This window comes from Cicer arietinum, chromosome 7 (genome assembly GCF_000331145.2).
Source record: "Cicer arietinum cultivar CDC Frontier isolate Library 1 chromosome 7, Cicar.CDCFrontier_v2.0, whole genome shotgun sequence".
Taxonomy (NCBI): Eukaryota; Viridiplantae; Streptophyta; class Magnoliopsida; order Fabales; family Fabaceae; genus Cicer; species Cicer arietinum.
In genome coordinates this window covers 62,291,204-62,307,581 of record NC_021166.2, presented here as the reverse complement: position 1 = coordinate 62,307,581, position 16,378 = coordinate 62,291,204, and the positions used below count along the sequence as shown (strand labels likewise).

The 16,378-nt window shown below is 26.6% G+C and overlaps 3 protein-coding genes across 3 annotated transcripts in view; 1 reads left to right on the top strand and 2 right to left on the bottom strand.

The window, feature by feature from the left end:
* Positions 1-3,568, bottom strand: part of LOC101500279 (pentatricopeptide repeat-containing protein At2g17670) — a 6,279-nt gene extending 2,711 nt beyond the window's left edge. Inside the window, exon 1 of the mRNA XM_073363690.1 lies at positions 3,545-3,568. Within this exon, the coding sequence (XP_073219791.1) occupies positions 3,545-3,568 (24 nt within the window). The remainder of the gene's footprint in view (positions 1-3,544) is intronic.
* Positions 3,569-3,602: 34 nt separating this feature from the next.
* LOC101500803 (uncharacterized) lies at positions 3,603-4,356 on the top strand. The gene is made up of 2 exons (XM_004510050.4): positions 3,603-3,762; positions 3,863-4,356. Exons 1-2 carry the CDS (start codon positions 3,623-3,625, stop codon positions 4,152-4,154), a joined length of 432 nt encoding a protein of 143 aa, XP_004510107.1. The 5' UTR covers positions 3,603-3,622; the 3' UTR covers positions 4,155-4,356.
* A 2,906-nt stretch (positions 4,357-7,262) lies between these two features.
* LOC101501126 (metalloendoproteinase 4-MMP-like) lies at positions 7,263-8,716 on the bottom strand. The gene has a single exon (XM_004510051.4). The coding sequence runs from the start codon at positions 8,483-8,485 to the stop codon at positions 7,421-7,423; it is 1,065 nt and encodes a 354-aa protein (XP_004510108.1). The 5' UTR covers positions 8,486-8,716; the 3' UTR covers positions 7,263-7,420.
* Between the last annotated feature and the right edge of the window lie 7,662 nt (positions 8,717-16,378).

The following is a 16,378-nucleotide window of genomic DNA, read 5'->3' as shown; positions in this document are numbered from 1 at the left end:
TGCTGGAGTTTTCGGGATTTTCCGGGAAAATTGGATGGGATTTTCTTGGGAAAGTAACGGGGTTTGGAAGAAGAGGGGAGCGATGAAGATGAATTAATCAAGTTTGGATTTGAGAGTGCGGAACGAAATGAAGGAGGAATTTTTCCCATGTTGATTTTGCTTCTTCTTCTTCTTCTTCGTTGAAAGTATCGTAGGGTTTTTAGGGTTTAGGAATTTCCCCCATGTTGCTCCTTTTTAAGTGTTGAATTTTTGTTATATGAAACATTTTTAGAATACTTTAAAAAACAAAAATAAATTTTAACAATAGTCTTTTAATTGTAAAATTCAAATTTTATACATCATTTTAATATTAGATTTATACTTTTTATTTAAAAATATCTTTATGGGTCTTGACTACAAGATAAGTTATTTTGGTTATCTTTATTTGTGGTAAATATTTTGCTATTACAAATAACTAATGTTACAATTTAATATATTGCAAAATTGATTTTGATATTGTGTGAATTTATTCACATACCTACGAATCGATTCATTGTTGTATCGAAACATATAATTAAGTTCATCCCATTTGCGGAGATCTCATGAATTTATTGTTGTATCGAAACATATAATTAAGTTCATTGTTGAATCGATTCATTGTTGTATCGAAACATATGATTGATGAATCAGTTCATCCCATTTGCGGAGATCTCATAAATTGATTCACACTCCTATTCACGCATTCATATTTTACAATAATTAAGTCACAATGATCATGTGAATCAATCCATGACAACATAGATTAATTCATGGATGTAATTCACTTAAAAAATCATTTCAATGCATTTTCATAAATTTTAATTCATTCTGAACATGTGGTTATCATTATGTATAGTTAAAAAAAATTTATCGTAATATCATTTGATTCACAATCTTGATGAGATATTAAGAACAACATAGTCACTCACAACTAAGTTAATTCTCAATCCAAATTTAACTTCACACACAACACTAACTAAACTAAGTTAAAAAAAACATGCATTGGGCCTATTTCTATGTCGTAGTATTGGTTATATTTTCAATTCAATAGTTGGATTAGCAATGTAAAAAAAAGTATTTGTGCATAAAAACGAAAAAATTTAGGTCATCTTCTAGTATTGTATTTTTCATTTTTTAAAGAGTTTAGCGATGAAATTCATACACACTAAAAAATTACATATTCAAACATATAACATATCAAATATTCTCACAACTTATTACCATTCATTATAATATTTTTGACTTTAGGTCAGGTTAAACTTGTCAATGACCTAAAAATCGTAGCCTATAGTAAAAAAAAGCAATGCTTTTGTATATGTTGTCATGGTCATACATTTTCCAAAGCATTATTATCTTTTCTAATAAAAACTGTTGTCTATTCATTTTAGGCTATAACTAGAAAATTGTGGGTATTTTAGACCATATTTTAGAACCGTTGTCTATGAAAACTTATAACACACCAAAACTGTAGAAATTTGATATGGAAATGTTGTCTTCACATACTTCAAACAACATTGTATAACTGTGGCATAAAGATGAATAAAAATGTGGCCTAAAGTGACCTTATAATAACAAGTGAGAAACAAGTTTATATCCCTAACTTGGATTAGTTTCAAACATATATGCTTTTACATTTTGAAGAGTGGCTTTTTAATGTCATTTTGGAGAATGACTTGGTATTATTAATGTTTTGGAATATAATTTTATTTACAATTTATAGTCTTGAGGTATATGGCAACATTTATAGAAATGTGGCCTAAACGTATTGGCAATATTTATTACTCATTGCGTAAAATAACATTTTTGCCTAAAACATTTACATTAAAATGTGGGCTATACATACCTTTTAGACAACATTTTTAAGAATTTGTGATCTGAAGTGCAAAAATTGTTGCCTCTTCAAATAGGCAACAACTATACTGCACAAGTGAAAATTCGCGAACAAACTGTTACATGAAGTTTAAACTATAATTTTATTGTTTTTCACCACAATTTTTAATTGTTGCCTAAAGTAAAAATATTATAGTGACTTGAGTTTCATTTACGAGACTACACATGACACAAATTAATTTAATTTTGTTTAAAATGAGTTGAAAATAAAGTTATTTATTATATTTGAATACATCAATGTAAATGTAAATTGAACAATAAATTTAAGACTAAAATAGATGCAAAAGCCTTAAATTGTAACTTTAAGTTAAAATCAATTTTAGAAGTAAATCAATTTTACTCGAACACATTCAAACATCTCAAAATGAACTCTAGACTTTTAAACTCAATTGTGATCAAATTACATTACGTGAGCGTGATTTACTGCACTTTGTATTTTTTTAAAAACCATGGTGCTATAATTTTGTCAAACTTAGTGTGATTACAAATATATACTATTACGAATATATACTAAAATAACACGTAAACACATATTTTGATCTTTGAAGTTTTGAAACGTTGTCAAAATAATTTTCAAATATATCAAAATTAAAAAAAAAAATATATATATATATCTTTTGTTTGTTATTTTGATCATCGAATGTTATATTTGTTAATTTCATACTCGAATGTATTTTTCGTTGATGAATTTAGTTTATAAGAATAAAAATACTAACAAAAAAATAATAATTAAAAATATATTTACAATTTTGATACATTACTATTTACTCTAAACTAACATTTGTGATAGATCACACCTTAAAGTGACTTTTGGAACAATTTTGAATAGAAAAATGTTTTGTACATACACCTTGAAATTGAATTTGATATATTTTGACAATGTAATAAAAAAAAATATAGAAAAAAAATGATTTGTTGAATAGGTGTATAGAAATTATAAACATGTGTATATCATTATTATTTTGAATATATATAATTGTATTTAGAATAATGATACACATATATACACTTTATATTCTCCAACATCAATATTCAACACTGTATTTTATTGATGTCTTTCTCTTTCTATGATATTATTAAGATATCACATTAATTTTATTTATTTTTTATCTCTAATTCTGTTAAAAATTCAAAAGTGTATATACTCAAAAGAGTTGTCCACTGAACGTTTTAGTTGTATTCGAAGAGATTTAAACTTTCAATTTATAAGCAAGCATATCTTTGTTACTTTTCCCGTAGTACTACGATAGTATTATACTTAAAGTTGCGAATATGGAATCTAAGGAAGACGATGATATATATATATATATATAAATTCCATGTTGATGATGAATTATTGTTACAGTCCAATCCATGCTTTGGTCGGTTTCGGTTCTAAGTTCGTGATTATAATAATAACACTGACACTTTGTTTTTATATATTGTATACAAAAAAACAGAAAAAAGAAATCTAAAAATTGGTGAAGCGTGATTGTGATGAATTATAGAAAGAAAATCCCGAAACCGACAAAAAGAATTGAAAATGATACAATATGAAGGGGCAAAAATGTCTTTTAGTATATGTCTATTTGTTTAAGGTTCTCTTTTTAGCTATGGGCTGGGCTGCCCGGCTTAGCTGAAAACGACAGCAAGCAACCTGTCTGTGTGTCTCAAAATCCATTTTTATTTAATTATTTAATTATGAAACCGACTCACTTATATATATATATATAGTATGTCTCAGTCTCTCCTTTCCTCGTGTGTTGTTTTTGTCTTGCGAGTGGCTATGGTGGATGTATGCTGCATGTGCGGCGATGTTGGTTTCCATGACAAACTTTTCCGCTGCAAAAAATGTCGTTACCGCTTCCAACACTCGTAAGTCGTAATAATATTGTTTTCTTTTAAGTTTCCTCATCATCTACTCTCTACTCTACCATCACATACATAATAATATTGTTTTTATTATTTATTTCAGATATTGTAGTAACTTGTATGGTGAATTAACGGAAATACAAGTGTGCGATTGGTGCCAAAGTGAAGCCAAAACCACAACAAGGCCGCATAACAAACCGGTGGTGGCTTTAGCGTCTAACGTCCGTAGTTGTCAATATTCCTCCACCTCATCCTCCTCCTCTTCCTCCTCCTCCGGCCATAAATTAATGAAGGAGAACGGTGGTAATTCGGAGAAGGCCGGGAAGAGTAGTCCAATTCCTTCACCTAGACACGCCACACGCAGGTATAAGCTTCTCAAGGATGTCATGTGTTGATCAAACACATCCATATACTATTAGTATTTCAACTTTTATGTTTGTAGAATTAAATTAATGTTTAATTATCAGTCTTTTTAATAATTTCTCTTGTTTTGGCTCACTTTTTTTTTTTTTTTTGTGAATACAAACTTCAATGTATGCATGTATGTACCATGCTGTCCCATAATCAATCTACATATAAATTATAATATTCCTACCAGCTCCGCCTTTTCTTTCTTTTTTATTTATTATATTAATTCATGTTTTCTCTAACTATGTCATTATGCATGTGTTAAGTTCTTGTTATTATTATAATAATTACATTTTATAGACCGGATAAAAACAAATTACCAGATTTTTCATGCCACCCTCTTTTTAAAATAAACATACTATATCTTCTCGTGTATTGCATGGTACATGAAATAGGTATGTATCATGTGCATGTCATTTGTTACAACAATCCTTTCATTTAATATTTTGTATCTTTTTATCATACTATGAACATTTCACATCTTTATCATTTTCTTTATCTCTTAAAGTCCTATCATTGAGGTATTTAGGTGTTCATCGATAATTTTTTCAATTTGTAATAACGAAATTAATTAGATCCTCTATATATGTTAATTGAAGTTGCAACAACTCCCCACAACTCTTATTTCATGCGGCTGCTATAGATGATCACATACTTTATTAAACAATCGAAGTGATAGTAACTGGATATACTTTATTTTAATTATTCTCGTAATACATATTTGATATGGAAATGAAGGTTAGTTAATAAGAACGTACGCATAAAAAATGACACAGTTTTTAACCAGTAGTTGGTGCATATGTTTACTAAGGTAAGTGAGGTTAATTTTAATATTAGGTAATTTGATTTCCTTTTATGAATGAAGCGGATAAGGGTGGAGATGTGAGGTGCAAATTAAGGTTTGAAACATCCCATCTCATCCTCTGAAAATTAATTGAATGCAGTTGACTGACTGGGTTTCCTTTCCTTTTGGGAGAAGAATTCAAAGTACCCCAAAGCCTACTAACTTTTGCAGATTCATTGAAGCTTCTTTAATTGCTAGGCCCTCTCTCTCTGTAGATCTGTATATATATAGTTGTCCAAAGTCAATAGCAAATATCTAATTTAATTTAATAGTCTTCAATCAATATTGCCTTAAAAAGTGGAGAATTAATTTGCACCACAAAATTTATTAATTCATCTGTCTCTATTTTATTTGTATTGTTTTACATGGAGTTCTTAATAAAATTAGTTGTGTGATCATTTTAATGATAAAATGTGACTGGTTTATTATAATAATTATTAAAATAATTAAATAAATAATGTAATAAGTAAAAAATTAATTAATATTTTATTTGATGTAATTTGAGATGAATAAATATTATAAATAACAAAACGAGTATTATTTTGATGTTTAAATATGTAATATATTATTTCTATATTGACTATTATATCTAAATTATAAAAAATATATTTTGATGGATTTTGAGTGAATGATTACACCGACTAAATTGAATAATCTTAAACACGTTTAAAGATTAAAATAATGAAAACAAAAAGTTAGATCGAATTTCTCAACCAAATACATATTTAAGGTTGTTTTTGTTATTTTGACAGAAGAAATTAATGTGGCAGATATTAAAAGGACAAAAATGTCTTTATTTGTGATCGACGTGGATATTATAGGAGTACATATATACAGTGCGAGTCTGCAATCTGAATTCTGAGGTAGCCCCAGCTAGCAAGCAAGCAACAGTTACGTGTTTGTAGATGGATAAGAATGAGAAAATTCGGAAGAATTAATTATTCGATTTGAGTTTTTAATATAATTCGTAATTACAACTTTGAGTAACTGATTTAAAAGAGAGAAGCGTGGCTGTCGTACGTGAAGTGTGTTGTGAATGAAAATAGGAAAAATGCGTTGGTTTTTTCTTGGCCATACATTTTGGTCACGAGAACATGTGGGTGGATGGATATGGATATAGTAATAGCTTAGCTTAGCTTTTTAGAGTATCTCCAAATAAAGTGCACAACTTTCATAACCCACTTTTGACCATTTTTTGGAAACAAACTAATTCCTTTTAACTTTCAACGTCACGGTAACCAAATCCCACTTTTCACTTCTTATCTTCTCACTTTTACTTTCACCTAATTAACATACTATTCAATTATTCATCCATATCTAAATCCTACTTGTCACTGTTCATCGTCGTTTTCAATTTTTAATAAAATATTTAATATTTCTTTTCGAATGCTATGTCATTATTTTAAAACAGTATCACGCTAACAATTGTTCTAAAGATATTTATTAAAAAATAAAAAATTTATAAAAAAAAAATTTATTAAAAATTTCAAGACATTAATAGTAGATATTTTAAAAAAGTTTTATTTTTTAATTATAATTTTAGTATTTATTAAAAATTTCAAGACATTAATAGTAGATATTTTAAAAAAGTTTTATTTTTTAATTATAATTTTAGTTTTTTAGTTTTTTACTGATTTAAAAAATTACTGTTTTTATTATAAAAATCGATAATTATGATCATTTAACTAAAAAATATATTACATGTTTTAAATAAGTGTTATATGTTAGGATGACGTAGAATGATTAAAATTTATAAATTAAAATTAAAACACCATAAAAATTTAATTTTTAAAATTTGAATTTTTTATATTTGTAATTTAATTAATGACATATTAATAATTAATGTATTTAGATTATTTTATATCATTAAATTGTATATCATATTATTTAAAATATCTTAAATTGTCATTTTTTTTTAGTTTAAAAATTTAAAAGAGGGATTAAAACTGTCAAATATCAAAATAGAGAAATCAATTTCGTGAATTAATAAAAATAAAAAGACAAAAAATACAATTAAACCTTTTTTTTTTGGAATGTTTAACAAGTGTCTTTTGAGATACTTGTTAACATTTTCCTTCAAAATACTATATACTACTGTGCATTTATGATAACCACAAACACACAATAATAGTTTAAAAGATTATTTAGTAAAATTATTATTTTTGTTGTTTATAGGCAATTTTTTAATACATGTAAAATTAATAAAAAAAAGTACACTTATTGTGAAGCAGAAAATGAATAAAAACTACAATTTTGGGTACACAAATATTAATGTAATTTTATTTAGATGTCTGGACTTGTGTTCTGTTTTAGTTGGATCGGGCTGGGCTCTCATAAAAAATTGAGCCTGCTAGAAATTTAAACATATGGCCGGCTTCAAAGTATTAGAAGTATATAGAAAGGTTGAAATTATAAAACAATGTGAATGAATTGGGCAAAAATGAAAGCAATTATTAAAGTATGAAGTCCAAAGTTTGCAGCATGATTAGTGGAAAGATCAGATCCCAATGACCAGTGAGATCTAAAATTAGGATTAGATCCATAAAGTGATTGAACTCCTTTAATATCATCAATATTCAAATCTGCTCTTTTATCTCTTGGCCTTAAACTTGGATACATAACAGCTTCTTTCACACAACTATGTGACAAACCTAACAAATGTCCAATCTCATGTGTTGCTACTGACTCCAAATCTATCGCCACCTCCGACTTAGTACCATCCATATCCACCGCCCACGTCTCCGCTGCATCCAGATGTAGTCTTCCTATCTCCGGCGAGAAAGAATGTGCTAACACTCCTAGAACTCCATCAAATGCTTCACCATCACCATGATCACCACTATAAAACCCTATTTTAATATCTGCAAAACTATAATCTTCAGTTTCAATAAAACTCACCGGAATAACCCTACTCCATCTAGAGAATGCTCTTTTGAATGTTTTTTTTATGTCTTGCATGTTTATATTATGAATCATGTATTCACGTGAGAAGGCGTAGTTTAGTGTGATTGGCATGTCGTTGTCACGTGACCATCTTGGTTTTCCTGGAAAATATACAAAGTGCTTTGTTGAATGCATCTTCGTCATGTTGTTATGTTGATGATGAGTTTTTGTGTCTGGAACACCGCATCTTGGTGTCATCATTTCAGAAACTGTGTTGGTATCGAGTTTTCCAGTTACTTGGACTCCAAGATTCCGTTGGTATTTGATTAGCGCTGATTCAAAACTAGCATCGAATTCGTCGCTGAAAGTGATGATTCTGTTGTTATGATCATGTGGTGGATTAAGATATCCAAAACGAGATAGGTATCTTTTGAACTGTGATATTCCAGTGATATTGTTGCCTATGCCAGCATTGGTGAAGCTTTGAATGTTGTGGTTTGTGATGGATATTTTGGTGGATGGTGGTGTGTGATTATCATGAAACGTAGATGATGATATTAATGTCAAGAGAAACGTGAAAGAAAGGAACATGATTCTTTTTCTTTCTTGTTTTGGAGGCACATTGATACAAAGCTATATATAGATATATATAAAGGATTTAATTAACTATATAATGATAATGATTATAACAATTTGATTATCATTAATTGAAGATTTAATCTACCATTTTTGAGAGTGATATTATAGAAATGAATTTGTGTCACCTTCGGATGTAGCTTTACATATGTTTGAAGTAACTTAAAGAACAAAGAAAAATGAATTGAATGGAGGAAGAGTGAAGTTGGGAAATGTTGCAAAGATAAAGTGGCAATTGGTAGTAGATAAGTGAGTGTGCAGTTGTTTTCTGTTGAAGAATGAGACTGAGGATACAACAAGTAGTTAGTTACATTCCATCATTATATTGGTTGTTGCCTCTCTCTCTCTCTCTTTTACAAACGTATTATTTACTCAAATTTATATTTATATATATAAAAAAGAAGAAATTAAAGTCAATGCTCTAAAACTGTTTTTAATAGCTTAGCTAGTTTGCACCTGAAGGATCAATTAAGGTTTATTTATGTAAGAGTGGAAAATTCACATTAATATGTCTTGTTTGTCAACACGGGTCCCCTGCATCTGAATCACATTGGTGCGTTGAAAAATATAAAGAAAAAAATGGAAATGAGGTCAAGGAATTTGACATTGACATGTCACTAGCAAACACAACCGTTTTGTCTGCTATTAGCTAGTGAGAATAGTCATAAAGAAAATATTTGCGCTATATGCTCTCTTATCAAATTAAACTATTTATTCCAATTTTGATCTAACTCATGCATTTGTTATGAATTGAGAAAGAGTGGGAGTAAATATTTTTGTACAAATTCTCCTTAACACGAAGAATATTGTGACAAGCTTTCCACACAAACAACTTTATATTTTTAAGGATTTTGGGTCCCCAAATTTCTTTTCAAGTGCTATTCATGCTATATCAGAGGCTTGCTCCTCATTTTTTTAAAGTATACTTGTAATGTGACAACCAAACCAGAGTACACCTTGACTATGTGTCTAAGATTAAAAACAATTTAGTTTCGTAGATTGTTTCATCGGTGAACTAAGAAATATCACGAGTTTTAAGGAAAGAAATTCGAATTTAAACTCAAATTTATATATATATATATATATATATATGTAAAAAAAATCTTAAAAACGGGTTTGTAAGTTGTTAAAGTCCTCTCAGGATTGGAGATCTGAATTTCTTTGACATTCTAATAGAGGAGGTACATCCATAAACAATGTAAATCAACGTTACAATTATCTGGTAATTTTTATTTTTATAATTATTAACACTTAATTTTATATAATTGTTAATATATGATATATTTGGTATTCTATATATATATATATATATATATATTTAAATTGTGAGGGGAAAATTCAGATATCAAGGAAATGTGTCAAGTCCAATGACAAGAATGTATAACCTAGTTTACAGCAAGTCCAAGTCAAACTAGATATTTTTATAGAAGTCTAATTTTTTTAAAATTCTATTATAAGCTAAAACAACCATATTATATAATTGAAAAAGTCTATTATGCCTACAAGTGTTATTTAATTAAATATAAATAATTTTTTGTGACTTTATATTATCATAATATTAAATTCTGTACGTTGTATTAAATAATAAATTTGCTAACATTTTATTTAATTCAAACATACTCACCTACATCATTCTTGAGATAATTAAAAGTACTATTACAAAATAAAATTGAAATAGAATATTATTTAATGTTGAATTTTCTAAAAGATAATGTTGAATTTTCTAAAAGATAATGTTAGTATTGAAATAGAATATCATTTAATGTTGGATTTTCTAAAAGATAATATTAATATCAAAATAAAACTAAATTACATTAACGTATTAATTTATTAGTCTATTTATGAAAATTTATATCATTCACACTTTAAATAGTGTAAATTTTCATAAAACAATGGTTAAGTGAACTTTTCAAAACACTTTCATGTCTTGTCAAATTTTTAAAAATATCAAACTTTAAAACGATTCTACAACATATAATAGGTTAAACTCAATTCTACTATTTTTAAAATATATCAGACGAAGACATGACAAAGTGTTTCCCCGTAATAGAGACTACATAAGGGGTACCAAAAGACAATCTCTAGAAAGTAACAGTAGCATATTAGCCATTTGATTCCTACTATTGGGCTTTTATTGAGCCCTTTTCCTAGTTGAGAATTGGGCTTCTCATGTAAGAATGAGTATAAAGGCTATGATTTCCAATGTGCAAAAAGAACAGCGTAATAAAGGCGTAATAAATTTCAAATGTGCAAAAAGGACAGCGTAATGAAGGCTATAAACTTTTTGTAATAAATTCACAGCTTCAAAAACTGCATTATAAGAATACGAGTATAATTTAAATTTTTAAAATAAATATTTTTTTTATAAGGTAATCTTTTCATTTACGTATAATATATAAAGTACTTTTTTAAACCACATGATTAATTTGATATCTCAATTATGTTGGCACTTAAAATCAATCAACTGTCATTTACAATACTCTAAAATATTATTAGTAAAATAAAACACAATAGAAAAATATAAAATTTTTGGAGGGACTATCCAAAACTCAAGAAAACAAATCAAATTGATACAAATTATTGTCTCGTTAAACATCTTGCTAGAAAAACTCAATGCGATAAAACCACAGTGAATAAAAAATAGTTTAGTAAACTGTTGTAAACATTAGCCAAGTCTATATTCAAGAAGACCAATAGTGTTTCTATTGAAAATTTCAAAAATATTAAAATGAAAAGTATTCCATCAATGATGGTTAACAATGTGATATACCAAATTTAGTATTTTGTCGAATATTAATTTTCTTCTCTAAATATATCTCGTACTCTTAATCATCTCAATATAATTAAGTCATCCATTTTAAATAGACCAGAAAATAAGACTATTATTTCTAAAAACTAGATTTTTCAATTACGAATCAGATTTAATCTATAGTAATCTCCACCCAGTATGCAATGCAATTGTAATACCTAAATTCACAACAAAACAACTCAATAAAGCAAAAGAGTTGTATCTAAATATACCTACACAACCGGCTGAACCAGGACATTCAGATGTAGCTCAGTTAGTATTACATTTAATTCAATATTCTTTGGGGTAGGCGTTATAGGAGAATGAACTCCTACTTGAAACTACTTGAGAATTTGACACTTTCGAATAGAGTTGGAGATTATACTAGAAATGTAATTTCCAGATAAAGATACATTGATAATAATTATGTTAATGACAATGTGAAAAATAAGATTTTTGCCTTCAAAACGAGCTTGATTTCTGCAATACCAAATAACTTTAATACTAAGATAATGCTCACAAAAATAACATATTTGCATTGATGAGATGAACCTTAGTCACATATGATAAGAATATTTTAAACCGAACTACTATCAATTTAAAAGTAAAAAATAGTGGTTAATGATAACTCTGTCAGTATTATATTTAATCCAATACTCTTTGAGGTAGGCGTTTTAGGAGGATGAACTCCGACTTGAAACTACTTGAGAATTTGACACTCTCGAATAGAGTTGAAGATTGTACTAGAAGTGTGATTTCCAGATAAAGATACATTGGCAATAATTGTATTAATGACAGTGTAAAAGATAAGATTTTTGTCTTCAAATTGAGTTTGATTTTTGCAATACTAAATAACATCAATATTAAAGATGATGTTGACCAAAATAACATATTTGCATTGATGAAACCAACATTTATCACATGTAACAAGAAGATTTTGAACCGAACTACTATCAATTTAAGAGTGAAAAATAGCGGTTAACCAAGATCAGAGCTTAGTAGCACAAAAGCAGCATAAAAATAGATAATTGTTAGTCTCGATTTCACATCCACATAGTCCACATCGTGAAACAATTTCACAACCTCAAGTTAATTTATAATATGTAAGTATCTTGTTATACAAAAATCTCCAAAACTTGAGAGACTTGGAAGGAGGAATACTATTTTGCTAAATATATTTTTATTTGACTTATCTAACAAATAAAATAAAATTATGTAATTACTTGTTATTTAAAAAATAAATTATTTATTTAGTTGTGTCAATGAATTTTTTTAAATATAACATTATTTAAATACTTATTTAATTTGTTTTAGTTTTTTTTTTGGAAACTTATATTATTTTAAAAATCATAATGTTATTATTATTATTATTATTATTATTATTATTATTATTATTATTATTATTATTTTGTCTAAGAAGAAATGATAAATATTGTAATAAGAATAAAATATAAAATATCATCATAATTAACTCACACATATGCAAAGTCTCAAGTTTGAACTTAAGATATAACATACAACTAAATAATATTTGACATTTATCAATTAAACTAAAACTTAATTAAAAACACAATATATAATTATTTTATAATAACAATTTTATTTTTAATATATACAATATTATATCATGATATTTTGTGTTATTATACGTACATTAACACGATAATATTAATGTTCATAATCTAATATTTTTCTACCCTATTTTTATTCAACTTAATATATGTCTTATCTTTTTTTATATTGTATGTCAAACTCAAACGAAAAAATGTGATATTTTATTAAAGTTGTTATATATATAATTACCGATTTTAATCCATATATTCATAGTATAACTTTTTTACAACATCAGTTAATCATCACATCTCTAAACATATTTGTTGTTAAACTTATCTACGTTAGGAATCATAAAATAACTTTGTAAGTTTATAAGTTTGTGGCAATAATATTTTATAAGGTTCAAATTCTAAGCTTTTTCTTGAGCTACCTATTTAAGATGATGATAAGATCCTTTTAGCCATCTGTTGGAATAAAAAATTTCCTTAAATGGAAACGATAAAGTAGTACATATATTTAGACAAAATAAAATTAATAACTTTTACAAAATTATAATAATTAAATAAATTTAAAACACATAATTTTTTTAATAAATTATAATTGTTATTTATGAAATTTTATATTATAAAAATATTTAGTGATTTTTTTATTGTTATATCTTTTAATAGTTGCAGTTATTATAGATATAAATTAAAACTAACTTTAAGAATGAATTTATCATTTTTGATACACAATATACTCTTTAAAAGTAAAAAGTTCATGTGAACTTAATAAAAATAACATTACTATTAAACCAAATTTTAAATTTATGGTGTGGGCAAGAGTCCACAATAGGTCTAGAGTGATCCTCCCCATGCTTTTAAGTAAAAGTTGAATAGAGAGGATGGAGTAGGTGATGAATAGGAACTCAATAGTCAAGGAGGAGGTCGACATTATTTACCGTGTGTTTGTGGTCCTGTCTGTTATCTCCACATGTTTACCCATTCCTACAAATTGGGGTGTGAGACTTCTTAGTGCCACCGTGCAACTAAACAAGTGTTTATTGTATATTTTGTTTTGCTGTGGTGATAATTGATTTTAAAAATTAATTTAGATTAAAAATAAAAACAAAACCTTTAAATATTATAATTAATTTTAAATGTAAAACTAATTTTACTCGAAAACAACATAATTGTTAAAAACAACTATGATCTCTAAAATTAAAAGCAGTAGAGGTGGGTAAAATATAATTTGACTACTCCTGTATGACATTATTAGTTTGCATAAAAATATCACAAAAATTTGGTCAGAAAATGTACGAAGATCCACATCCTCCTAAAAATGTTGATGCGGTGAGATGGTTAATTGGTCACATAAATGAGGGGACACCCACAAAGAGAGGGACAAAATTCATATCAATTATGCAATAGGGGGGCCCTGGTATTGAGTGTCAGATAAGTTGCACCACTAACTAACTATATCAACAGTGTTCTGTATACCTCAATTCTTTCATAAGTTTAGTTAAACAGGGCGAATCCTCCCCCTATGGAAGGACCCATATTCAAACGTCTTATGCTTGCTTTGTCTTATGTTCTTGTCATTTTTTGTTGTTCTAATTATGCTCCCCTATTTTTATTCTATTTTATCACCATGGATGTATAATAAAAAATAAAATAATTAAAAAAAATATTATAAAAACTAACAATTTTAGTTTTTGGTGGGTTGCTTATTATTTTTAATGTAAAATATCATAATACTTTAGAAGTTATATATATAATAATTATAAAAAATTAATATAGTAGATTGATAATTGTGAATGACGTTTATTTTAAAATAATTTTTGTTTTTGTTAAAGTGACACTGATCGTAAAATGGAAGCAATAATCACTTTATATATTTTGATAAACATTTTTTTGACAAAAAAATTCTCTTTATATAATTAAAATGTTTTTGTTTCAAATTATTAAATATATTTATTGTGTTTTTTAAAATAAATCTATTTTACTATACATTTAGTTTTACGGGTGTAATTAAAACAATCAGATACATTTATCATACAAAATGATATTTTAAATGCATGTATCATAGAAAAGACACATTATATAGTACAAAAATCTAAATTTTAAGTTAGAAAAATTAAACATATATTAAAGTAATAGGATTTAAATAATCAAATCAATTAAAATGCAGTCGCATAACACTTCTTAATTGTCGTTATTAATTTTCATTATAATATTTAACATTGTTTTTTTAAAATTTTAAATTTAAAAATTACAAAAGAATGTTAATAAAAAATGACAATTAATGAATTATTTTTCATTTTTTCTAAATATATACCGGTAGAGAACATAATTTTTAGATCAATTTCACCTTATGATCATACATGTACACAAAATTTTCACACAATGTGTTATTGCAAGAATAAAGAAGGAACGGTCCCCTCTTAGGTGTCTCATTAAATGAAACCAAAACCATCCTTGTCTCTCAAATTTACAATTTGTTCGAATACCGCATTTGTGGCATATTTTTTAATCCAACACACGAATATGACTACACGTGTTGCAAGACGGAGCAATAGTATCAATATCAATTCTTAATTTCATTGCTTGTTCATTAAAAAAAAAATTCATTGCTTGTTCATTAAAAAAAAATTCATTGCTTGTTCATTAAAAAAAATTCATTGCTTGTGAAAAGTAAATTTTACTCATCCATATTACGATTTATTTGCGAAAAATTCATCCTCTGGTTTATTTTCATAGTAATTAAAAAAACACAAATACTCCTCTGGCTTAAATTATAAACAACAATTAATTGATATATTTGATTTAAAATTTAAATCAAATACATTAATTTTTTAATTTATTTAATAAATAAAAATTTGATATAAATTATTTAATAAAAAGTAGTATATTTTTTTATTTATGTAATTTTTTAATATGGGTTAAACTGTCAAATTATCATTGTGAGAACCAAATGAACACTTTTGTAGTTTGCTTGGATAAAAAAGACAGGCTTTTCTACCTTATAGTCCATAGACTCAAGTGCACTAAATGAGACAAAATAAGTAATGATGTTTGTATCTTTTAATTAAGTTTAAATATAACTTTAGTTGATTAATGATATTGAATATAATATAGGAGACTAAACTTTCATAACATGGTAAACTCAATTTCAATGTCTTTTGAAAGAGATACATGCATTTTGTCTGATGTACAATGAATAAAATTATCTCAAGAGAAAATAATCAAATATATATATATATAATTTTAGTTCATCTATTTTATTTTATTTATAATTTTAGTCCTCTATTTTTAAATATGTGATTTTAATCCATGTGTTTTAAAATAATTAACTTTTCTTCACCTATATATTTAGAGTTGAATTTGGATGAATTGAAAATTACGATGCTTATGTTATAAAGGAGTACAAAAGTGAAATATTACTAATGATTTAACGATTATGATTGATTAACACTGCAAAAACTCTTAAATTAATTGTGTAAAAATATTAAATTCAATTTTAAATGC